Here is a 26,306-nt window from a genome sequence, read left to right on the forward strand (position 1 = left end):
CACCAGGTAGTGCTCAAGTCCCACCTGATGCATACACTTGCATGTCTTTTACAGAACCCAAATTATTATTATTATTTTGGAACACCATCCTGTCTGAAGAATGGCAGTGCCAAAATTATTCTAAGGGAGTGTAGTTATTATTCTGAGCATCATATTTGTTAATATATTTTGTGTATTTTTCATATGTAAAATAAAATTATGGGATTTATTTCTAAACATGTGGTTTTTCTATTTTGTCTTAGGGAGCAAATGCTACAGATACTACTTAAGATAACAGAAGTTGTCATGAATAGATCAAAAGAGAACCAAATAAAGGATACATTTGCTCAAAGTTTAGCAGGCTTATTGTTTCGGGTATGAACCATTCTTTGTAAAGAACATGTGGTAGAAAGCATTTTAGCTGTTGAAAATGGAATAGTTTCTGACATTGTTGCCACTTTACTTTCTTTCATGGGCCAGTTTTTCCATACTGTCTAGGGCTGAGCTATCCATGCTATTTGTCACAGCTATTTATCACAGCTGAATTTGCCCAAAGATTGAGGCTGATCTTTTTGCAACTTTATGTATGCTTTGATTTCATTATGTTTGGATCCAGCCAAAGCTGAGCAAGTCCCACTTACGCCTAAGAGCGTCATCTTGAAATAATTGTAATTACAGAGTGCTTAACTTTTCCTGTGTGTGAAAACTGCCTCTAACAGTGTGAGAGTTAGAGTAGAAAGATTTTTAGTAAGAAAAACAGAGTGTAATGCTGTTCCTCAGAAAATGATAGGCTGGGAGCAGTAGTGTTCAACTGAACTTAATAACGCCATTATATTAAAACAAGAATTGTCTAAAAATTGGAATTAGAAAATAAAGTACAAGAATGCTTAAAGGGTATGTAAATATTGAAATCTATTGAAATTAATTAACATGGCTAAATTAGGTTCAATAATTCCAAAGGCTCTACTCTAGTGCCTTCCTTTGTTCTGAATAGTTTTTGGCAATTTAATTGCAAATAATGTATTATAGGTATTGTAACTTAAGAAGGAGAATTAGGAGTTATTTTACAGAATATGAACAAATGGATTGAACAAATATCCTATATTTGAAACATTTCGGACTGCAAAAATAGATAATGGAACAAAAGCTTTTAGGTTGTGGAAAAGTTACTGCTTCTGAGTGCAACATTTTTGTATTCCCTTGGAATCTAGAACATGGATTAGTGATGCTGCCTTAACTGTTGGGGGTTTGCCTTTGCATGCAAATGCATCCTTTTTTCTAGCATCAAATTCTAGATGAAAAGTCAACTCATTCACCACTCTAATCCCCTTTCTTGTCTCCCCAACGCAGACACTCATTGTGGCTTGGGTTCGTGCTAATCTGAGCGTTTATATATCTCGAGAGCTCTGGGATGAGTTACTGCGTGTGCTGTCATCCCTTACAGATTGGGAAGAACTAATAACTGAGTGGACTAACATAATGGATTCTCTTACATCTGTTTTGGCAAGGACAGTGTATGGCGTTGAAATGACCAATCTGCCACTGGATAAGCTAAGTGAGCAAAAAGAGAAAATACAACGCGGAAAAGGTAAACCTTTATTCAGTTAAAATTCTAACAGTTGTGTGTGTTTACCTGTAAGAGCTTGTCAGTCACAGCAAATATGATTATATATTATGTATAATAAATGTTAATCTACTGCTATATTGTAAAGTTAACCCCAACTTACTTTCTACCTTCTGCACTTAATCTTTCTTCAGCCTTACTTCACTCAGCCGTGTTTTTTTGCAACTCAGCATACATTCTTTGTCTACTGTTCTGATATAGCAGCAAATGAATTACCAGCTTTTATGACTTAATTCTCATTATTTGATAGAGTAAATGAGCACACACAAAATCAGGAGATTTGCATGTATCTTGAAGCTGATCAGATGTAACTTTAAATAAAGTGCAAAATATATTCAAACTGAGTGTAGGCAAGAAGTATGTAGCTTATCTGAATATCTGTGTTGGAAACTTAGCAGCAGCTGAAGTACTGGAACTTTAATTTTAACCTGAATTTGAACACAATCATTGATATTAAATTATATACATAAAATATACATGTTGTATTTCTGTGATGCGGTTTTTGCAATTCCCTGTCTACATAAAAACAACTGAAGTTTGAAATGCTTTGTTAGTATCATGAGTTAAGATGGGTTCTCTGTGCACTGCAGAATCAGAAAGTGAAACTCCTGTTTACCTATTCTTATCTACTCAATGGCTAATATAATTAGAACTGGGATTCTCCAGTACGTATGAGCAGTTCTTCTACTATCTGAAGAACAGATAGTATTTATATCCTCATTTAAATTAAAATACCTTTCAAAGTCTAGTTTAAGTTTATCTACATTGTATACTTCTTGTACAATGGGATGTTTTTAGAAACAGTACTTTTGTCTCTGGGGTCGGGGTAAATGTTGAGGATGCTTTTAAATGTTTTAGGTGTTTTAAATAGTTTTTAATCTGTGGTGTTTTGAATTTCGTTTTTGTTTTGTTGGGGGTGGGATGGACGTTTGGTTGGGGCTGGGGATTTGTTTAATTTTAGTATAATTGTAAATTTTTATTGTTTTTTGGGGGGGGGTTCTACTGTTTTATTGGTTTATTGTATGGTTTGTGTTCTGTTCTGAAGGGGAGAGGTTCAGGGCTGCTTGGGAGCGGGACCCAGCCAACAGAATGGCTGGGCCTGGGTTCCATAGGGAGGGATGCACTGGGACACCCAATCATAGTGATCATGGGCTGGAGGAGGATGTCACGGCTAAAAATTGGCTGCTGTTTCTTTAAGGCTAAAAGAACTAAGTCAGCATGAGTCAGTGGACTACAATGACTCATGCAACTTCTAACCTAAGGCCAATATGACCAGCTATCGCCCAGTCTCAAATCTTCCATTCTTGGGCAAGGTAATTGAACAGGTGGTCGCTGAACAACTCCAAGCACGCCTTGAGGATGCAGACCATTCAGATCCCTTCCAGTCGGGATTCAGGCCTCACCACGGGACTGAAACTGCCTTGGTTGGGCTGGTTGATGATCTCTGGCAGGCTGAGGACAAAGGTGAAAGCTATTGCCTAGTTCTGCTGGATCTCTCAGCGGCCTTTGATAGCATTGTCCATGACATCCTTCTGGACCGTCTAGACTAGAGGAGCTGGGGGCAGTGTTGTACAGTGGTTCCAGTCCTTCCTCCCAGGCCGTGTCCAGAAAGACCTTAATTGGCTCCCAGTACATTTCCGAGCACAATTAAAAGTGTTGGTGCTGACCTTTAAAGCCCTAAACGGCCTTGACCCAGTACCTGTATACCTGAAGGAGCATCTCCACCCCCATTGTTCAGCCTGGACACAGAGGTCCAGCTCCGAGGGCCTTCACCTCACTGTGAGAAGTGAGGTTACAGGGAACCAGGCAGAGGGCTTTCTCAGTAGTGGCTCCCATCCTGTGGAACACCCTCCCACCAGATGTCAAGTAAATAAACAACTGACTTTTAGAAGACATCTGAAGGCAGCCCTGTTTAGGGAAGTTTTTAATGTTTGATGTTTTATCTCTTTATTATTGTTGTTGTTGTTAATATTCTGTTGGGAGCCTCCCAGAGTGGGTGAGGAAACCCAGCCAGATGGGAGGGGTATAATAAATAAATAAATGAATAAACAAATAAATAAATAAATAATATTTATTGTCACTGCGAAATTGAAATGTTCTAATGTATGAAAATGGGGACCCAGGTGGCGCTGTGGGTTAAACCACCGAGTCTAGGGCTTGCTGATCAGAAGGTCGGCGGTTCGAATCCCTGTGACGGGGTGAGCTCCCATTGCTTGGTCCCAGCTCCTGCCAACCTAGCAGTTTGAAAGCACGTCAAAATGCAAGTACGTAGATAAATGGGAACCGCTACAGCAGGACGGTAAACGGCGTTTACATGTGCTGCTCTGGTTTGCCAGAAGCGGCTTTGTCATGCTGGCCACATGACCTAGAAGCTATACGCCAGTTCCCTCGGCCAATAATGCAAGATGAGCACATAACCCCAGAGTCGGTCACGACTGGACCTAATGGTCAGGGGTCCCTTTACCTTTACCTTTAATGTATGAAAATATGGAACATCCTCTTTCAGGAATAGGCTTAGTTAAAGAATTATATATTTGCCAAAAGTACATTTCAAGCCCGTTTTATATATCTGACTGATTTCTTTGTCTTTGAGAAATCATACCTCCATATGTTAGGGACGCGGGTGGTGCTGTTGGTTAAACCACAGAGCCTAGGGCTTGCCGATCAGAAGGTCAGTGGTTCGAATCCCTGTGACGGGGTGAGCTCCCGTTGTTCGGTCCCTGCTCCTGCCAACCTAGCAGTTCGAAAGCACGCAGTGCAAGTAGATAAATAGGTACCTCTCCGGCGGGAAGGTAAATGATGTTTCCGTGTGCTGCTCTGGTTCGCCAGAAGCGGCTTTGTCATGCTGGCCACATGACCTGGAAGCTGTACGCCGGCTCCCTCGGCCATTAAAGCGAGATGAGCGCCACAACCCCAGAGTCGTCCGCGACTGGACCTAAGTTAGCAGACTGTGCCATTATGAATACCTACCTTTTTGTGGCAAGTGAGTGGCTGTATACGTCTCCACAGCAAATATTTGTAACAGTAAGATGCATGTCTGTAACCACACAGAAGAATGTGTCTTTGGCTCCCCAGTATGCAACCATCTGCTTACAGACACACTACTTTAATATTTATAAATATATATATTTTTACTGTGGAAAGTGTGAATGGTCATAATTGCTTTCCTAAAAACAAGTGTTTGAAGAAACTGAAGAGGTGGCTTCTCTCACTTCCTGTGCTACAAGAGATTAATATTTTTTATTATTCCACCACACCTTGTAGCTTTTTGTTTAAGAACTTGGGCATGAACATGCTGAAGTGTTACTTTTTGCCGACATTCAAATGAATGTCTTGTCCATGTGTTTGATATTTTGAGAATTCTTAATGAATGCTAATTTCTCTGAATAAGATCCACTGAATGTGTCTCCTGTATATTCTCCTTGTTAATTTCCAATAGCCTTTGCTCATTGGTTGAATCACTATCTTGAAATGCATTCCCTGAATCAAGAGCTTGCTTATAATATTTATTCATCCTCTCTCCTCTTTTTCAATCTGAGATGCATCAACTGATGTTATGTTCATGAACTAGATGAATTTGTTCATTTAGAATCTTTCCTTTTGAATTGTTTTCATTTTAAAACAAAGTGGAGTTACTTTCCCTCTGCATTCCATTATTTGAAAGGTGGCAATTTGGAACCTCAGAAGGGAACTACAGTTGGAAGATCATTTTCTTTAAGCTGGAGAAATCACCCTGAAGTTGTGGAACCAATGAGGTTTAGGAGTGCTACCACCTCAGGAGTACCAGGAGTTGAGAAAGCAAGGAATACAGTGCGTCAGAGAGCAACAGGTTAGGCACAGGCAACTTAATGTCATCATCATCAATAAAAAAATTAAATGTTGGTTATTTCATGTTCATAGTAATTGGAATGTGTTTCTGCTATTTGATACTGGGTTGTTTGAGTATGTGACTTGCCTTGTAATTACTTTTTTTTTGTCATGGAGTCACACATGGAGTCACACATATGATACTGTACCTGCATGGCCTTGATGCAGAGCTTTCTAGGTGTCCTGACAGCCCACTCCCCTACCCTTAGCTAATTGCCATTTGGCACAGTGCACATGAGCTAACAACTATCTCTATCAGCTATCTCTACCATGGTGGGTGTGACCGTGAGGCACTGGACCTTTGCTGCTGAGATAATGGGGAAAATTAAACATTCTTTCTCTGTGCATGTAACAGTCACCTCGAGTGGGATATGAGCTTCACCTAGTGGTTGAAGGCAAAATCACTCCACAAAACAATATAAAAAGTTACTTCCTCTCTTGGAATCCCGTTTCTGATTTTGCCTTCACTGAAGAGGTTCCTTCCTACCTTCCTACCTCTGCAACTTTGTGGGTTCAAGCTTGTAGCTTTGTTTTCTTCATTTCCCCATCTGTGCCTCTCATAATTTTGGATTATGCGGAATGCTTTATCTGAGTGGATGTAGCAACCGAGTAAATTCGTTGTTGCTGCAAGGGGACAATGACAATAAATATATCTTATCTTATCTTCTATCAGACAGTTGGTAAATTCAGATATTGCTTCTGTTGGAGGTGGGACCTCATGATAGAAAATGCTTATGGTGCAACAGGCTATTCAATTAGAAAGTGGTAGAATAAGGGTAGTCTGTCTGCAGATAGACTAATTTGAAATTCACACTTTTGTGTCTAAAATTAATTTGATCACCACCATGTATATGAAACTTTGCCTATAGTCCAGTTTGTGGTGAACTTTGCAAGCAAGCAAAGCAGATGATGACATGCCAGATATTAGGCACCTCCCATCATGTCTGAACATTGGCTTTGATAGCTGGGGCTGATGCATGTTGAAGCCCAACAGCTTCCTCATCCCTTGCCTTCTATAGCAGAAAGGGTTGTGGCTCAGTGGCAGAGCATATGCTTTACTTGCAAAGGGTTCAAGGTTCAGTCTTTGGCATATCTGGGTAGGGCGGGAGAAATGTCTGTCTGAAATTCTGGAGAGCCACTGCTAGTACGTGTAGGCAATACTGAGCTAGATGGACCAATGATGTCACTCCATATAAGGCAACTTCCTAGCTATATACAGTGGTACCTCGACTTACGAACAATTTGACAACCGAATTTTTCGACTTACGAATGGGGGTAATGGCCGCACGCTTACGAATTTCTTGACATCCGAATGGAAACCGCGGCGGTTTTAGATAGGGTTCAAAATTGGGAAAGGAGTACAAGGAGTGCATTGAAACAAGCTTGTAAACTCTTTTGCATGTTAGTTACTGGAGTGAGAGAGAAATAGAATGTTCTTTGTGTTTTCAAACATTTTTCAGTTTCTTTCTTGGTGAAGGGCTGGTCCTGATTTGCTAGTACCAGTTCTTGGTAAATCACTTTTCTGATCCTCTAGCATCTGCACTCATCTACACTGGTTACTCTTGAAGATGTACAGTTAGATTTCCCCCCACTCATTAATATGTCTTTAACCTTCACTCTCATCTCACTTTTCTACTGGTTCCTTTTCAACTCAACACTGTTTCCTCATCACTCTGGCTACCCCTGAGATATCCAATCCAAGGGAGTGCCCTCCAGATGTTGCTGGACTACAACTCCCATTAACCCTGTTCATAGGCAATGTAGTCCAACAACTTATGAAGAAAACCACATTGGCTAATTGCTGGGACACTGCATTGAGTGTGTAGATTAGCCTGCTCACTTAAGCCACCTTGATTGTCTTACTTAAACTATTTCTCAAGGAAGCTCTGATATAACTTGTATAAAATTATATTGCGACCCTTTTCTTGCTAGTTTCCTAAGGGCATGATAGGCAAAACATTTAAGCATAGCTGCCAAGTTATCCCTTTTTTTCAGGGATTTTCCCTTATGCTGAATAGGCTTCCTCGCGAGAAAAGGGAAAACTTGGCAGCTATGTTTAAGAGATTGTTGCATCTCCACTCTAGGAAATGTTTTTGACTACAGTGGTACCTCTGGTTAAGAACTTGATTTGTTCCGGAGGTCCGTTCTTAACCTTAAACTGTTCTTAACCAGAATCACCACTTTGGCTAATGGGGCCTCCTGCTGCCGCTGTGCCGCTGTAGCACAATTTCTGTTCTCATCCTGAAGCAAAGTTCTTACTCTGAGGTACTATGGTATTTCTGGGTTAGCGGAGTTTGTAACCTGAAGCATTTGTAACCTGAAGCGTTTGTAACCTGAAGCGTTTGTAACCCGAGGTACCACTGTCTTGTATTTTTTCTTGCCATTCTGACACTAAATGCAAATCTTCCTACCTGCACAAACCCTACTTCCAAATGATGGAGAACAAAATTTTCCTATTACTGCTCTCCATTTGGAAAAAAATAACTTTTTTGTTGTTGTGAATATAATTATTTTGAAACATAATGGACAAAAATCAAAATTTTAATTAAGGTTTCAATTTTTAAGTTTGTTCCTTTGCTTAAAAATCTTAGTTAAACTAGTAGACTTTCTGAGTAAATATATTTATTTACAGAGAATCTACAGAGCAAAATAGAAGTTCCAATAAGACAGACAGATCCATTTTGCCTTCCCATCACATTTACCGTCCCTCCACTGGTGTGCATTTGCTGTCATCTTCCTACAGATACCCACATATTCTTGGGTGATGGTATAACCCATTTGCTTGAGAGTAACTGGCCATGTGGGCACAGGATATGCTCCTCATATCAGCAGACAAATGAATCACACCAAAGAGAAATAATACTTCTTGCAAGTGAACCATTTTTGCAATTAGCCTACTTTTTAAAAAAAGTATAGAATAATTCAGTATAGAATAATATATATGGTGGCATCTTCAGTAAACAATGTGCACTATTGTGGATTACATTTTAATGAATTCCTTTTGCACTGTTAATTTACATTGATAGAAAATTAATGCCTTGTGTACATGGGAATTCACATTTAAGAATTTTATCAGCTCCCTCGTTCTTTTTCTTTAAATGCAATATTATGCTAAATAAAGTATCCTTCTAATTGAAGTATTGCATTACTGTTTTGAATTTACTTTTGTCACTTTATTTCTTCCTGGAAGCTAAGCGAAGTCAGTCTATCAGCAACTGCGCTCATCTCTGTGAGGCTTTGCCAGTCACTAAAAGTGTACCTCTACTCCTTCATACTGTGAGCTCTTTCTTACCTGGTATCTCTTACACTCCTTACTCTCTCACACTTTCAGGTATGATATTTAAAGCTGCTTCTTTTCTCAGTATTCTGTATTCATGTTTCCCTGTGTCATACACACAGTATTCTGAACTATATTTATATTATTGTATTTTGGTCAAAAATAGTAGTGTGTAATATCATAGTTCTACCCAAAATGCAAGTATCTGTCATCTAATGTTCCAAATTCTATAGCACAGCTTTCAAGTTCTCAGGATTCCTTGTAAATGCCATAGCCCTTTTTCAAATTCCTCCTGGTTTGCCTATTCTTGAGCAACATCAACTGCACCAGTTCTCCTTTTAACATGTGCATTATGGCTGATTCCTCATTCCCCCCACCTTCATGTTCATGTGGTGACATTTGTGTATTGACTGTGTGGGTGGATTTTCCAAGGGGAAAAAAGGTAAAGGTAAAGGGACCCTGACAGTTAAGCCCAGTCACGGACGACTCTGGGGTTGTGGCACACATCTCGCTTTACTGGCCAAGGGAGCCGTCGTTTGTCCGCAGACAGTTTTTCCGGGTCATGTGGCCAGCATAACTAAGCCGCTTCTGGCGAAACCAGAGCAGTGCACGGAAACGCTGTTTACCTTCCCGCCGATGCGGTACCTATTTATCTACTTGCACTTTGACGTGCTTTCAAACTGCTAGGTTGGCAGGAGCTGGGACTGAACAACAGGAGCTCACCCCGCCGTGGGGATTGGAACTGCCGACCTTCCGATAGGCAAGCCCTAGGCTCTGTGATATGGAACACAGCGCCACCTGCGGCCCTTTCCAAGGAAAACTGGTGTTCAAAGAAGTTCTTCTGTGTAATGAACTCTGCCATCTCCACAATTTTAGCAAACCTAAGAATTTGACTTCTAATAAATGTGAGAATCTATGAGAATCTATGAGAATCTATGTTGTATATTTGACCTCTTTAGGTCAATTTTAATTAAAATACACCCATTCTTGCTATTGTATGTGCCTCCATTTTCATTTACAGTCATTTCTGTAGCTCAAGTCTTCATGACAATTTTTTGTTGTTAGTTGGGTAGAGTTATGTTTTGCTTTGTAAGAATCCTAAACAATAAGGTGACTTTCAAATCAGCTGAAATGTGAGTACACTGGAGTTGTTGGAATTGCTGCACCTATGGCACTTCCAAAATCATCTTTGTTGATGGCAAAGTGGCAAAGCAGTTTTGTAACTCAAGTCCTTCTTTAATATAGATTTGACAAAGATTTTGGTTTGATCACAGGCTATTGAATTTGAGTATGTGAATGACAATGGGGATTACATTTAAAGGTTTTATGAAACTTGCAAAATTATAAAGTAGCATTCCCACAAGAGAAAACTGTTAGCATAGCACACCCTCTTAGCATAGTTATCAGGCTGATTGTTCAGTTAAAGAGAACACATACAAAGATGACAAAATAGTAAAAGGAGGGATGGTATCTTAGTTAATCTAGTATAACAAGAAAGATAAAGGAAGAAGAAAATAAATAAAAAATACTTAAAGTACTACAGCTGTTTTAACTGTATTTGTTCTGAAATTGTTCTATGGGCCTTTGGACCGCACTAAAGATTTTTATTATTAAAGTACTTTGTACTTACCAGTATAGGGGCGCAGGTGGCGCTGTGGGTTAAACCACAGAGCCTAGGGACTAGCAGAGAACTAGTGGCTGGGATTCCCATATTTATGTCAGATCAGTCCTAATAGTTAACACTTTATTTTGTTTTCTCTGCTAATTAATAATGTGGTACAAATGTATTAATGATTTGAATGTCTCACATCATTATTGATGCGATAGGCATGGGCATTTGTAATTGACATATGACTGAAATAGTTTTGTACCAATACCTACAGAAGCTGAAGAATATCAACAGTCAGAAAATGGAACAGGACTTGAATATCGCCAGCCAGAAAATATAACAGGAACAGAATGTAATGGCAGATTTTCAGACCAAGAACAATTAACTCGAAGTAGTAGCACCTCGGATATTAGAGACCAAAGTAATTCTGATGTTTTCCAAGGTAATTTAGAAGTAATAAGAACTGCCTCAATGATGAAGTTAGTTCTCGTTTTGGTTTGAAATGTTTTGTGCAACAATGGCAAGTGCTGTGTTCTCATAGCTCCATGAATTTGTCACTATGCCTGTTGTATAATAGAATTCTTAAAAGGCAACAACTGTGATTTTTCACCACAATGTTCACTGTGTAATAAAAGTATCTTATAATGGTAACTTTGCAAGAAGATTAGTTTTAGTCTGTTACATTGCAACAATACCGATCAACTGCTTTAGTATATAGTCCATTCTGTCTGTCTGTCTGTCTGTCTGTCTGTCTGTCTGTCTGTCTGTCTGTCTGTCTGTCATCTATTCATACTCCATGATCACAAACTTGGAAGTAAACCCCATTGAACTCAGGAGGACTTGTCTGCACTTGCAGCCTATGTTGGGGAGAGGGAGTATGCTCTCAATTCACAATGAATAAGCTGTACAAGTTTCAGCAAATCATGCTATAGAGTTTATGAATCCCTTTAAGCCCATGTTCAATAATTTTGGTGGGGTGGTCATATCATTTTAGGTAACTAGTGTTTCAAGACACGAGAGGAATACAACTATAATGGATTAAAGTTTTAATATTAATGCAACAAATAATGTAATAATTTAGTTAATGTTGACTATTCGGTTTATAATTTAACTAGCGTCAGCCTTGACGTTAAAACAATTTGCAAGTGTATTCTATGTTTATTTTCCTTATTTACAACAAAAGTGAAAACATCATGCTTATTCCTTAATGGGCTGTTTTGTGGCACCCCTCCCTCCCCAGGGATGGATGGACCAGGCACTTTCATGTGTTCATTCATAACTCTGTTTTTGCATTAATCTATTTTTTAACTAATTTCCAAACACATTTTGTCCTGTTGTTGTTGTTGGTGGTGGTGTGTTTTATATACCCTGCCCATCTGGCTGGGTTTCCCCAGCCACTCTGGGTAGTTTACAGGGTGTGTGTGTGTGTGTGTGTGTGTGTGTGTGTGTGTGTTTGTTTTTTTAAAAAAATACTTTGGTGCTTTTTTGAGCTATGAGCTCTAATGTAAAATCTGAAGAAGCTTGAGGCCCAAATGATGCTTTTATTTTCCAATCAGTGTATTAGTTTGGGAGAATAAAATTCAGCCCGTTCACTTAAAAATGCTTTTGCATTCCTACTCGCTTCTAGCCCTCCTTCCAGCAAAAAGCATTTCATTTAAGTATAGTTTACCTCCTCTTAATAATATTGTATATGTAACCCAAACTTTTTATGAGAGGTCTGCTAAATAATGGATTGCAAGTGGGGCCTGCAGCATAATGTTGCCACTTGAGTCTGTAGCTATGAGGAGAGGGGAGTCTGAAGATAGTGTTGGATAGGAGTCCGACTCCCAGAAGTAACTTGAGTCATATTCATGCACATTTTAAACATACAGTGGTACCTCGGTTTGCGACCACCTCAGGGAGCAACCGCTTCGGTTTCTGACCACCGCGGACCCGGATGTGTTCACATCTGGGTTCCGTGGCGCTCGGATGTGCGGAAGTGATCTGCGCAGCGCGCATGTGCATAAGCAATCTGAACAGCGTGTGTGTGTGTGTGTGTGTGCAGAAGCGCTCTATTGGCGCTTCGCGCACGCGCAGAAGCGTGCCTTGGGGATCGATCAACTCCCGGAACAACCGGCTCCCCGGAACCAATTGTGGTCACACACCGAGGTACCACTGTAGTTTTTGAATGTTTCAAAGTACAGCCGGTCTGCATGCATGTCAAGGCAGCATGGAGATTTTGGATGCAGCCAAATGTTTCGTTTGATGGGGGAAGAGGTCTGAGGGGACAAAATAAGCAAATTGACCTTTGCTGCAACCTGAGAGGTATGGAGGATCTTTGGCTGGGAATCAAAACTTGTCTCAGCTTCACCTCTGGCCCACAATGTTAGTGGAATATGTTGCAGTGCTAACCATAGCTGCCAAGTTATCCCTTTTTTTAAGGGATTTTCCCTTATGCTGAATAGGCTTCCTCGTGAGAAAAGGGAAAACTTGGCAGCTATGGTGCTAACCTGTTGACTCCAGCGTGCAATTGGGATATACAAGTGAACTGCAGTGCAGGGTTGCTGCATATTATTCTCTCAACCCAACCTGCAATGTAGGGATAAAGGCAATGGATAACATCACAAGTTTGTTGGATTCTCTAAGCTTCAGCCCAATCTCAATGTACAATAGGTGTGCAATGGCACCAGACCACACAAAAGAGTTGTTGTAAATCAGGGGTGGCCAACTCCCAAGAGACTGAGATCTACTCACAGAGTTAAAAACTAGCGGTGATCTACCCCCTTTGGGGGGGGGGTTCAGGTCACAGTTGTTGAGCTCTTTTATGAAGGAAAGCCCTGTTTTTTAGGGGTTCAGGTCACAGTTGTTGAGCTTCTTTTAGTGAGGAAGAAAGTCACATTTTTAGGGGGTGCAGGGCAAAAATGTTGAGCTTTTTTTAGGGGAGCCAAAGTTGTTGAGCTTCTTTGGGGGGAGCCAGTGATCTACCACAGACATCCAGTGATCTACCGGTAGATCACGATCTACCTGTTGGACATGCCTGTTGTAAATCATTTGAAGTTACATTACAATTTCGGATTTCTGCATTGATTGCTGTGGGCAGCTCTATCTTTCATCCCTGAAAACATTTAAAAATACAGTACTGTAGTGTAAACCAAGACTTGCAGAGGGTTAGACTAGATGGGTTTCCAACTCTACAATTTTATGATTCTGTGAAATATTATCAAATATAATGGATAATTATGAGAATGATAAGGTTCTCTCCACTATTTTTCCTTTTTATCATCTCTCCTCCATTCCCAGCCACTCAATTTCATTGCCCCTCCTACCCAAGCTTCTGTACTGTCCCTCAATAGTTGGTCAGCATTCCATACCCACTGAGCATAGTTAATCCTCATTAGTCTGTTTTAATTACTCTCCCTCACCTCCATTAGGTTTTCCACCCTAAACTGCTTTTTGTACATAAGCAAACTTTGGGTTGCCAGAGTATGCTAATATTAATACAAAGATTATTGTATTTTAATATCCTTCTGGAAGCCGCCCAGAGTGGCTGGGGAAACCCAGCCAGATGGGTGGGGTATAAATAATTTATTATTATTATTATTATTATTATTATTATTATTATTATTATTATATTGTGCATGAGGTTTGAAATTAGAATAAAATAGTCTAAGTGCATAGCTGACACAATGGCTTGATTAGCGTGTCATATTTATTTGTTAACTGATAAGCCCAATATTTGAATGAAGTATTTTTTTTAAAGAATTAAAATATTACTTTCCATTTCACAGTTAGAAAAACAGAAAGCTCACAGAACTTAACTTTGGATACTGAATGTGTTCAAGGAATTGAGAGGTCCATGAACAAAGAAAGTACAGCCCAAGAAGTAAGTTTTAATGTGCATTAAAAAGTAAAGGTACCTATTGAGTTCACCAGAGCTCTTGGTCTCCTGACTTTCCCAACAGTTTGTGTTGCTGTTGGTTACCAAGAGGGGGAGGGGAGGGCAGCAGGAGCTCTACACAGTGTGGCACAACAGTGAAGCCAAGCCAGTGCTCCCAACACTATGCCTACAACCACCCACACAGCCCCACCAGCTGCTACTGCTGCCACGCATACACTCAATCCCCTGTCCAGTTGAAACACTCACAAAAAGTGGGAAGAAGCTAGCACAACTGCTTTCCTCCAAATAATGTGTTCCAGTCCTTAATCTGCAAGTGTTTTGAGCAATTACCTGGAAGTACATGCCTCAATTAATTTGAGACCATTTGATAAGAAAATAAATTGTGGTCCAAACCATTTCCTGGTTTTTTTTTTCATGCAGGCAAGCAACCCTCCATCTCAATTAGATCTCAAAGCAGACATGCAACAATCTCATGGAAGTCCCAGAGAAGGAGAACAGAGTGAGTTTCAATAAAAGAGGTGTTTATTGCTTTGCTAGTGATTTGTGGTACAATATGCTGATGTCACTATTGCGTATTCACATGTTTTGAAAATGTCTTCTTTCAAATGATTATTTTACTCATCACTTTTGGCTATGTAGGTGAAAGTGTTGGCAGTGATACCTCCATTGGAAACAATAATGAAGTAGATATCACATTAGCTCCCTGGCAAGCATGTGACAAAAACCCTGATGTCAATATTCCAGCTGATATTTGTGTTGATCCTGATGCATGCCAGTGGTTGCATCTGAGTCCTTCAGGTGTCACAAATTTAACAGGTATGTATGTTCAAGGAAGTGTGCTGTGTGTATGTGTTGTGGTTTGTATAACACACACACCACAAATACGTATACCCATGTATGGTTTTTCAAGTTGATAGTGTTAGACTTCATAAAATGTACAGTTTTAGAAGGCCAAACTCTCTGGAGCAGGAATTTGTATGGCAGAAGGTAAGTTATATATGTTAATGAAAAGTGTACTGGGGAAAGGCTTTCTGTAATAGCACTCTTACGCTCTAGGAATCACTGTATCTGAAGAAGTGTGCATGCACACGAAAGCTCATACCAAAATAAAAACTTAGTTGGTCTTTAAGGTGCTACTGAAGGAATTTTTTTATTTTACTTCGACCCAGACCAACACGGCTACCTACCTGTAACCAGCTCTAGGAATCAGTTTGAGAAATTACTGCCCTTATGCAAAATGTGTATAGGTAAAGGGAGATATTATACATGCTTATTCCTTCCATGCACATTGAAGTTGGTATTTTCCCCACCCCACCCATATTTGCTGAATTTCTCAGTACCCTATTTAGGGGCTTACCCCAGTCCTCCTCTTCCCAGATACTTGGGGGGAAGCAGGCCCAAGAAGGTTCCTACCTGTTCCGTATTATCAAATTAATGAATATTTTTTAAAAGATCTATTAAAAGGTTTTCTTGAACAGATCTCTGGTTTCCCCCATTCTATTGTTTTCCTCTATTTTTTTCTTTGCTCATTTAAGAAGGGCCTTTTGTCTCTCCTTGCTATTTTTTTGAAATCTGCATTCAGTTTCCTGAATCTTTCACTATCTCCCTCGAATTTTGCTTGCCTCCTCTCCCCCACTATTTGTAAGGCCTCGTTGGACAGCCATTTTGCTTTCTTGCATTTCCTATTCCTTGGGATGGTTTTCGTTGCTGCCTCCTGTATGTTACGAGCCTCCATCCATAGTTCTTCAGGCACTCTGTCCACCAAATCTAAATCCTTAAACCTGATCCTAACTTCCACTGTGTATTCATAAGGGATTTGATTTAGATTGTATCTTACTGGCCCAGTGGTTTTTCCTACTTTCTTCAGATTAAGCTGGAATTTTGCTATAAGAAACTGATGATCTGAGTCACAGTCAGCTCCAGGTCTTGTTTTTGCTGACTGTATAGAGCTTCTCCATCTTTGGCTGCAGAGAATATAATCAATCTGATTTCGATTCTGCCCATCTGAATAGAATGGGGAAAATTGGAGATATGAAAGGAACATTTCGTACAAAGATTACCATAATAAAGGACAAAAGTGGTAAGGACCTAACAGAAGCAGAATACATCAAGAAGAAGTGGCAAGAATACACAGAGGAATTATACCAGAAAGATATGGAGGTCTCGAACACCCCAGGTAGTGTGGTTGCTGTCCTAGAGCCAGACATCTTGGAGAGTGAAGTCAAATGGGCCTTAGAAATGCCAGTGGAAGTGATGATATTCCAGCTGAACTATTTAAAATTTTAAAAGATGATGCTGTTAAGGTGCTACACTCAATATACCAGCAAGTTTGGAAAACTCAGCAATGGTCAGAGGATTGGAGAAGATCAGTCTACATCCCACTCCCAAAGAAGGGCAGTGCCAAAGAATGCTCCAACTACCGCACAATTGCGCTCATTTCACACACTAGCAAGGTTATGCTTAAAATTCTACAAGGCAGGCTTAAGCAGTATGTGGACCGAGAACTCCCAGAAGTGCTAGCTGGATTTCAAAGGGGCAGAGGAACCAGAGACCAAATAGCAAACATGCGCTGGATTATGGGGAAAGTTAGAGAGTTCCAGAAAAACATCTACTTCTGCTTCATTGACAATGCAAGAGCCTTTGACTGTGTCGACCACAGCAAACTATGGCAAGTTCTTAAAGAAATGGGTGTGCCTGATCACCTCATCTGTCTCCTGAGAAATCTCTATGTGGGACAAGAAGCTACAGTTAGAACTGGATATGGAATAACTGATTGGTTCAAAATTGGGAAAGGAGTACGACAAGGTTGTATATCGTCTCCCTGCTTATTTAACTTATATGCAGAATTCATCATGCAAAAGGCTGGACTAGATGAATCCCAAGCCAGAATTAAGATTGCCGGAAGAAATATCAACAACCTCAGATATGCAGATGACACAACCTTGATGGCAGAAAGTGAGGAGGAATTAAAGAACCTTTTAATGAGGGTGAAAGAGGAGAGCGCAAAATATGGTCTGAAGCTCAACATCAAAAAAACCAAGATCATGGCCACTGATCCCATCACCTCCTGGCAAATAGAAGGAGAAGAAATGGAGGCAGTGAGAGATTTTACTTTCTTGGGTTCCATGATCACTGCAGATGGTGACAGCAGTCACAAAATTAAAAGACGCCTGCTTCTTGGGAGAAAAGCAATGACAAACCTAGACAGCATCTTAAAAAGCAGAGACATCACCTTGCCGACAAAGGTCCGTATAGTTAAAGCTCTGGTTTTCCCAGTAGTGATGTATGGAATTGAGAGCTGGACCATAAAGAAGGCTGATCGCCGAAGAATTGATGCTTTTGAATTATGGTGCTGGAGGAGACTTTTGAGAGTCCCATGGACTGCAAGAAGATCAAACCTATCCATTCTGAAGGAAATCAGCCCTGAGTGCTCACTGGAAGGACAGATCGTGAAGCTGAGGCTCCAATACTTTGGCCACCTCATGAGAAGAGAAGACTCCCTGGAAAAGACCCTGATGTTGGGAAAGATGGAGGGCACTAGGAGAAGGGGCGACAGAGGACGAGATGGTTGGACAGTGTTCTCGAAGCTACGAACATGAGTTTGATCAAACTGCAGGAGGAAGTGGAAGACAGGAGTGCCTGGCGTGCTCTGGTCCATGGGGTCACGAAGAATCGGACACGACTAAACGACTAAACAACAACAACAACAACAACAACAACAACAACAACAACAACAACAACAAATTAACTTGTTTCGTGGACCAAAGTTTCAACTTCGAAAAGATTTTGCTTGAAGGAAGAAAAAACTGATTTCAAAAATCTATAAACTACTACTAGAATGGGAGATGAAATGATGAAATCAGAAATGATAAAACGAGCTAAATATTTAGCACATCACATAGAAATGAATGTCTGGGGGAAATTGTTGAAAGTAGGCATGAAATTCACTGCTTGCCATGCTTTAAAAGAGAAATATATGAAAAAGATGTATACATGGTATTTAACACCTAATAAACCATCTAAAATGTATAAGATGTTTTCTAATAACTGCTGGAAGTGTAAAAAAGCAGATGGTTCTTCTTTCATATGTGGTGGACTTGTAAAAAAGATAGGGTATTTTGGGAAATAATACATCAGGCATCCCCAAACTGCGGCCCGCCAGGTGTTTTGGCCTACAACTCCCATGATCCCTAGCTAACAGGATCAGTGGTCAGGGATGATGGGAATTGTAGTCCAAAACATCTGGAGGGCCGAAGTTTGGGGATGCTTGATACATGATGAGATAAAAAAGATGTTTAAAAAACGTGAAGCTTTTCTGCTAGGGATTATATGGATAGAAATTCCAAAAAGGATGGTTAAATTGTTTATGTATTCAACCAAAGCAGCTATTATTTAACCAAATTCTGTGCTCACTAAAGAAGAATGGTTAAGTAAAATAATGGAATTTGCTGAATCAGCAAAGCTAACAGCTAAAGTAAGAGAATATAATGATGACTCTTTTTTAAAGAATGGAATAATCCTTTTTGGATTATTTGAAGATATTTTACAATATGAAGAACCTGCAACCAGGTTTTGAACCATGAGCAACAGAAAGAATTCAAGATTATTATGTTATGATTATGATAAAATAGAGTGGTGATAACTTGCAAGGGGGGGGGAGAATAACATAACAGAAAATGGATTAGGAAATAGAAAATAGGGGGGATTATAATGTGTATTGGAATTTTATTTGTATTTTTTAAAAAACCTTAATAAAAACATTATAAAAAGAAGGTTCCTACCTGGAAGGAGAAATTAAGGGAAGCCACATTCCCACCTGTAATGAGCATGAGATGGTTACTCACGAGTAACAACGCTGGAATCCAACCTGGCTTTTTACAGGTTTATTGTGCATACTATGTACAGTGCAGAGCTAACTAAAACACATCCATTCTCAGTCACTCGCAGAATCCGGGAGTGGCCCCTTCCTGTTACGAGCCCAACAGAAGAACTTGGACACCCCCAATCTCCGCCTTCCCTCTTTGCGCTTGACCCCTCTGCGCAAATAGGGTGCCGGAAGCAATGTCTTCCTTTCTGAACCCTCCTGTTGAAAGTGGTGCCGGGGCTCCTCGCTAGCATCACTGAGCCCTCTTCCCACCTGTCTGACCATTTCCTCTTCCTCCCCATTGGACGACTCCCTGCTACCTCGGCTGGAAGATGTACTGCTGGAGAGGAGTGGCCTGGGATCCCTGGCATCCCCCTCCTCCCACGGACCCTTTGAGAGCCCCCTGACACCACCCATAAGATCAGGCTATTAGGAACTGCTTAGACTATCAAAGAGGAAATTATGAGGAAGGGTTCAGAAACATAATGTTTCAGGGTAGTAATAAGATCCATGGTGGTGAGGAGAGACTTATTGTGATCATTTGCTCATGCATCTCATGCATGACTGGAGGATTTTCTCTCCACTCCAGAACAGGATCCTGTGTACACCTGCCACACCTTACTCAAGATACTGTACCTAGGGTGGCAGTATTCATGGCAGATGCCACCATGGGTACATCACAGTTTTCAGCACACTCCATGGTGGCAGGTGTCATAGCACACAGTACCTTATTGCTTAAACAGTGGTAAGCAGACTTCTTCCCTAATCACCCTCTCCATAGTGTTTTTCCATGGATCAATGCTCTTCGACAAAGAAACACTCAAAGACATTATTCTTGACTCTAAAGATAAAAGAAAAGTCTTTGTAACCCAACAGGAGGAACGGTGCTTCTCCGACAAATCAGTTGTTTTGTCACTACAGGCAGCAAGGCAGACCAAAGGAACACTAGCCGAAACAAACATGAAACAAGCCACATTTTTCTCCAAAAGGTCAACAGGGAAACAAGTTCAACATCTCCACCCCTCCCAAGAACCCCCCAAGACACCAATGATGCCATCAGCAATCAAGTCGGGAAGTTGCCTAATAGCATTCATACATATTTGGCAGCACTCAATGATGGATCAATGGGTCCTACGGTTACTGCATAGAATTCATCAGTCACCCTCAAGCTCAGTTCATCCCATCACTCCTCTCTGTATCCCCGTCCAAATGCCAGATTGTGGGGGAATGTGTCCAGCATCTCATCAATATGGCAGCAATGGAGCCAGTACCTACAGAAGAACACTTGTTAGGCACCTATTTGATTTTATTTGTAGTTCTCAAAAAAGATCGCAAAGCCTGGAGGGCAGTACTCAGTCTGAAATATCTCAGCAGCTGAGTGATCTACCCAAAAAAATCCAGATGGATTCCCTAGGCAGTATCAAGTAGTCCCTTCATCTCAACGACTTCATGATTTCCATAGACTTACAGGATGCATACCTTCACATTCCTATTCATCCCAAGTACCACAAGTGTCTTTGACTCTTCATTGGCCCACACCAGGCATAGGCAAACTCGGCCCTCCAGATGTTTTGGGACTACAACTCCCATCATCCCTAGCTAACAGGACCAGTGGTCAGGGATGATGGGAGTTGTAGTACCAAAACATCTGGAGGGCCAAGTTTTCCTATGCCTGGCCCACACCATTCAGAGCCTTCCTGTTCAGATTGGCCTCATCTCTGAGAGTCTTCATGAAGACAGTGGTTGCCCTGGTGGCTCACCTCCCCCTTTAGGGCAACCACATCTTCAGGACACTATGAGGACCCTTCAAACTCACAGATTCCTCATCAACAAGGATAGCAGCCACCTCTTCCCTCCTCCTCATACATATTGGTGCACTGATAGATACTACCCAGGGCCTGGTAGTCCTTTCAATCACGGCAGCAACTAAGCTCCTGATGTCCTCCAATAGGATAGACTGGCTTGTATCCTGGATCTATACATATGAGCCTCACAAGTCACTCTATGGGCCAAGCTTCATCCGACTCCAGTGGTTCCTTCTACTACATCAGTGGTCACATTCATATCAAGCACCACTATGTCTTGATCCCTCCATGGCTATGAGAGACCATGTTCTGGTGGACAAGGGATGCTAACCCGTGGAAAAGAATCCCCCTCAGAGGTCCCCTAAAGAACATCATAACATTGGATGCCAGCTGCAAGGCTGGGGGATGCATTGTGAGCGGTAACTGGTCCAGGCAAACTAGACACCCGTCAATTCATACAGTACATCATCAACTGACTTGAACTTAAAGCAGTGTGTCTGGCCTCTCAACCCTTCTTCCACAGCATGCCTATCTCTTGCATCCTAATCAGAATGGACAACACAAATGTTCAGTCCTATATCAACTGGGAAGGTGGGACCAAATCAGCAGATATACAGCAGGAGATCACATTATTCCTACTCTGGGCAGAGAACCAAATCTCCTAAGTGTCTCAGTAGAAGACGTCCAACACACAAGACAATTGGTTGAGCTGCACCAGGCTGGACTGCTTCTGTTTGGGATATACCGGTATATATTTTCCTACCTGTGTACTTTCATTCTTGAGCCACATAGCTGTTCTAGACACCCTAGAGACTCCTTATAGTCCTCCCTATGTAATAGACAAAAGCTCTCAGAAGGTTGGTGCTCTGAGGAGGGTAAGACAATTATTGACCTTTATTGTCTGAGTCGTGCTGCTAGTATCATAACTGTATTGGATATGTTGCTTTTGTAGCACTAGAGGGTGCTGAATACCCACTAATTTCAAGTCTTTAGGTTGTAAGCCTAAAGGCAGGGTCTGTCTACAGTTCGTTTTTGTAAGCGGCTATGGGAGACAATTTGGCCAAGAACCAGAGTGAAAAAATGTTTTAAGTGAGCAAGTCTGAGAAATTTTCTGACAAATGAGTGTATCAGTAGGAAAACAAGCTGTTCTGTTCTTCAAGATATCCTGTGCTTTTTGTTCTAGTAAGTGTCTTGCTTGTAGCTGTGATGAAGTCAGTTTTATTGCCCCTTGTTATCTGTGTGGCTTTTGATTTCTTCTAGAATAACATTAATTTTGTGTTAGACTTAGAAATGTAAGTGTTGATGTTAGTGAAAATGTACTCCTAAAGAGATGTGTGCCTTTTGAAAACAAATTGTATTGTGTTAATCATTTTGCTTTTGAGTGAACAAGTCATTTTAAATTGGAGATGTGCTGAAAATTATTATAGGCTGAAAATGGAAAGTTGGAGTCATCTGTGCCAAACCTTCAATACAATACCTCCGGTTGCGAACGGGATCCATTCTAGAGGTCCGACTGGATCCCGAGGTTTTCGCAACCTGAGGAGAAGCAGGCCGCTTCTGCGCATGCGCGCAGGGGGAAACACTTCCAGGTTTTCCGCTTTCGCAACCTGAAGTTTACGTTACCTGAGGGTACGGTACCTGAGGGTAATGTAACCCGAGGTGCTACTGTACTGATTTCATTGACAGTGCTGGGCACTCAGAAGGGAATTTGGCTTAATGGGGAAACTTGATTAATTTCACATATTGACCATTATCACACATTTATGTAATTGTCAGGACAAATAAATAATAATAATAATAATAATTTATTATTTATACCCCGCCCATCTGGCTGGGTCCCCCCCCCCCGCCACTCATTAGGTCTCTTCACCTCTCAGTCACTATATCTCATATCTATTATTTATTTATTTATTTATTTATTTATTTATTTATTTATTTATTTATTACATGTACCTTTTTCTTCCATGGAACTCAATGTGGTGTATATTTTTCTCCTTTCTATTTCATCCTCACAACAACCCTGTGAGGTCTGTTAGGCTAAGAGATGGTGACTGGCCCAAGGTCACCCAGTGAGCTGAGATTCGAACCCTGGCTCCCAGGTCCAACACTCACAAACATTAGACACACTGGCTCTCTATATCTACCAGAAATGTATATCTGTTTCCAGATGCTATTTATTTATTTATTATTTATAATGTTAATTTTTATTAGTTTTTCAATTACAATAATCCAATAATAGCCTCATTATAACAATGCCAAATTATAATATAATTCCTAATACAAATCATTCAGATACCAAATCATATAATTTAGGTGGCCCCCTGCATGCTAAAATTGATGGTTCGGTGATTTACTTTGTTTCTGCATTCCAAAATCTTATTGAGTTCAATCACATTCCCATCATAATAGTAATCCCTTATACAACAGCTGCAATATTTATAACTTCTATTCGTGTTGACACATTAAGTAATTTATAAGACTACAAGTGAAGATCTCATACTGTATCATTGTTCTTCCTATGTGTGACATTTATTCTGTCCATGATGTTTCTTCCTGTCCTTGTATGTCAATCTTTCCCTGGTTGTTGCTGCAATCCGTCATGCCTTGAGCAGAGCTGATATCCCAATGATGTTCCAGAAATTTCTCCCTCACTCAATCCCTTCCAGATTCCATACTTGTAAAATGTTAATTAACACTGTCCAATTAAATTTCTCCCTCACTCAGTCCCGTGCTTCTTTGCTTTGCAACTTTAGCAGTAGCTGCAAAAGTCACTCTATCCAAGTCAGTAATCTGTTTTCACCATTTTTCCTACCAGCCTAGGAAGAATAGTGATTTGTTATACTGTCGTGCCCTTGGCAAGTTTCCAGACTCCTTTCATTCCTCAGTTCAGCCGAAGATAAATAGCACATACCTTTCAGATCCCATACTCACATAGTGATAATAAGCACAGTCCAATTAAATTAAATTCCCAGTCCTTTTAATGTTAATTCAGTTTCCCCCCCCCACAGTTCCGTTTAATGTTGTATTCCATATCTGCAATCCAGTTTCCTCTTTCTTCACTTGCTCTTTATAGTAATTGATTTAACATTCTAGGGAAGGTTGCCGAATCATAAATGTAAAGAAGAAAACTTTATATAAAGAAGCTCTAGGCTCCCCTCCTCCCACACCGTCTTTTACACTGAATGTAGTCTTCTTTCAAATTCAAACCTTAACGACCTTGTAGCTACTTCAATTTCGCAGTTGATGATCTCATCTCTTCTAGCACGTGTCTGTACATTAGTCCAAATTAAACTAATTAACAGAAGAACCTCTGCTTCTTAATGGCGGGTAGGAGGGTTATCGACAGGTGGAGTGCTTTTGCACTCAGCGCCTCCCTGCCTCCCGCCTTCCATGCCAGAGTGAGAGCCAGGTATCGAGACGAACTGTGAGTGAAGGTCGTTCCCCCTGACCCTTGGGGGGGGGGACTTGCAAGGATAATTACCCACAATCATCCTTGTTTTTTCTTCGCCAACGATCTCCCACTGTCGTGGGAGCTGTCTCCTTTAAGGCACTGGAACCAGAAGCCTAAGTATTTATTTATTTATTTGGAGTATTTATTCCCACCACTACCCAAAAAAGCAACCTGCAAATGCCTGTTATTTCCAGCATTCCATCCCACATTAGCATATGCAAGAAAGGAGCTAATGCTTTCTTTTTAAAGTTATTTTAAAATGCTTGCAAGGAAGCTAATGTACAGTTTCTTCCTAAGGAACTCTATGGAGACAAATATGGTTGCCCCATGTGCCTGGTAGTAGTAGGATCTGGAGAGGAGTAAAGCAGCCACAGCCTTTTGGGTACACAACATGCTTGCTCATTGTTGCTTAAGCCATAGTTTGACTTAGTGTTACATGTGAATCAGGCCACTGGGCGTCCAGCCTGCAGTGGCAAAGAGCCTGTGTTGGAGGCGGGATGTTTTTATTTACACTGAGATGCACCAGCCCTCCTGTACGAAAGTCCTCCTTTTAGGACACACTTGGGTATTTTGCTAGTAATTAATAACAAATAATTTTCTCTTCTAGACAGCAGTGAGTTTCTTGCTGATGATTGCAGTATAATTGCTGGTGGGAATCTTATAGGCTGGCATCCTGATTCTGCTGCTGTGTTATGGCGAAGAATATTGGGAATTCTTGGAGATGTGAACAGTATCCAGTGTCCTAAAATACATGCAAGAATTTTTGAGTATCTCTTTGCACTATGGTACAAATTAGCAAAGGTAAGGTTTGCTACTATAGACTTTGTCTAATAGAGAGTTAGTAGACTAATGTGAGATGCTAAAAAAAAATAGAACAGGAAACACCACAACTCTTTAATCTGTGGACTCACCTAGATTGGTTTTTAAAAAAAGCATTTTATATGTGTTGTATATGTATTATAACACTGTGACACCAGATGGCGCTGTAGAGTTCCGTTTTTGCCAACACGATTTCACATACAAAGTTTACAACTCCTTTTTCTGAAACGCTTATTTGATGTGTCTAGATCCAGCCTATCTAAAATCTTATGAATATTGTATGTTAAATGTTTAAAAGCTTATTTTCAACTACCCATTGAAGCCATAGTGAAGATCTTAATGGTACAGTGGTATAATAATAATAATAATAATAATAATAATAATAATAATAATAATAATAATTATTTATTTATTTATTTATACTCTGGGCGGCTTACAACAGAAAAATGAAATAAAACAATGAAACATTTAAAGCCTCCCTAAACAGGGCTGCCTTCAGATGTCTTCTAAAAATCTGGTTAAGAACTTAATTCGTTCCGGAGGTCCGTTCTTAACCTGAAACTGTTCTTAACCTGAGGTACCACTTTAGCTAATGGGGCCTCCTGCTGCTGCCACGCTGCCAGAACATGATTTCTGTTCTCATTCTGAAGCAAAGTTCTTAACCTGAGGTACTATTTCTGGGTTAGCGGAGTTTGTAACCTGAAGCGTTTGCAACCTGAGGTACCACTGTATTTAAACAGATGAATGGTACTGGAATGAAGTGTGCTGTAAATAAAGTTCCCGACTCTACCAACCCTAATTTGTAACCCCTCAAAAATTCAATAATGTTTCAATTGTTTTGAGATAGGAAGGAAATTTGTGCAAAAGTTAGCTGTTCAAATTAGTTGGACTACAGTAACAAATTCCATACTAATGAGAAACTGAGATAAGCAAACTCATGATTCAGTGGGCTATATAACCCAGGGCAGCCCCACTATATACCTCAGGAGATAAGAACGTCAGAAGAGCCCTAGTGAATGAGACTCGAGGCCTGTCTAGTCCACCATCCTGTTCTCAGGGGGGTCAACCAAATACTATGGGCATCCTGCAAGGCAAGCTGCTAACCCGCTGGGACTTGTTCCAAAGGAAAGGGGA

At 40.5% G+C, this 26,306-nt stretch overlaps 1 protein-coding gene across 6 annotated transcripts in view; it reads left to right on the forward strand.

Moving 5' to 3' along the window:
- The window catches only part of RALGAPA2 (Ral GTPase activating protein catalytic subunit alpha 2), a 187,340-nt gene that overhangs the window by 43,802 nt on the left and 117,232 nt on the right, over nucleotides 1-26,306 (forward strand). For 4 of the 6 annotated variants that reach the window (XM_088675912.1, XM_035101980.3, XM_035101982.3 and 1 more), the window contains 9 exons: nucleotides 243-354; nucleotides 1,330-1,567; nucleotides 5,268-5,432; nucleotides 8,661-8,801; nucleotides 10,631-10,798; nucleotides 14,124-14,218; nucleotides 14,654-14,732; nucleotides 14,873-15,049; nucleotides 24,961-25,154. In XM_088675912.1, the coding sequence (XP_088532038.1) occupies nucleotides 243-354; nucleotides 1,330-1,567; nucleotides 5,268-5,432; nucleotides 8,661-8,801; nucleotides 10,631-10,798; nucleotides 14,124-14,218; nucleotides 14,654-14,732; nucleotides 14,873-15,049; nucleotides 24,961-25,154 (1,369 nt within the window). The remainder of the gene's footprint in view (nucleotides 1-242; nucleotides 355-1,329; nucleotides 1,568-5,267; nucleotides 5,433-8,660; nucleotides 8,802-10,630; nucleotides 10,799-14,123; nucleotides 14,219-14,653; nucleotides 14,733-14,872; nucleotides 15,050-24,960; nucleotides 25,155-26,306) is intronic. The other 2 variants (XM_035101981.3, XM_060278161.2) reach the window with 2 other exon arrangements.

The sequence above is a fragment of the Zootoca vivipara genome, chromosome 8 (assembly GCF_965207765.1).
Source record: "Zootoca vivipara chromosome 8, rZooViv2.hap1.1, whole genome shotgun sequence".
Lineage (NCBI taxonomy): Eukaryota > Metazoa > Chordata > Lepidosauria > Squamata > Lacertidae > Zootoca > Zootoca vivipara.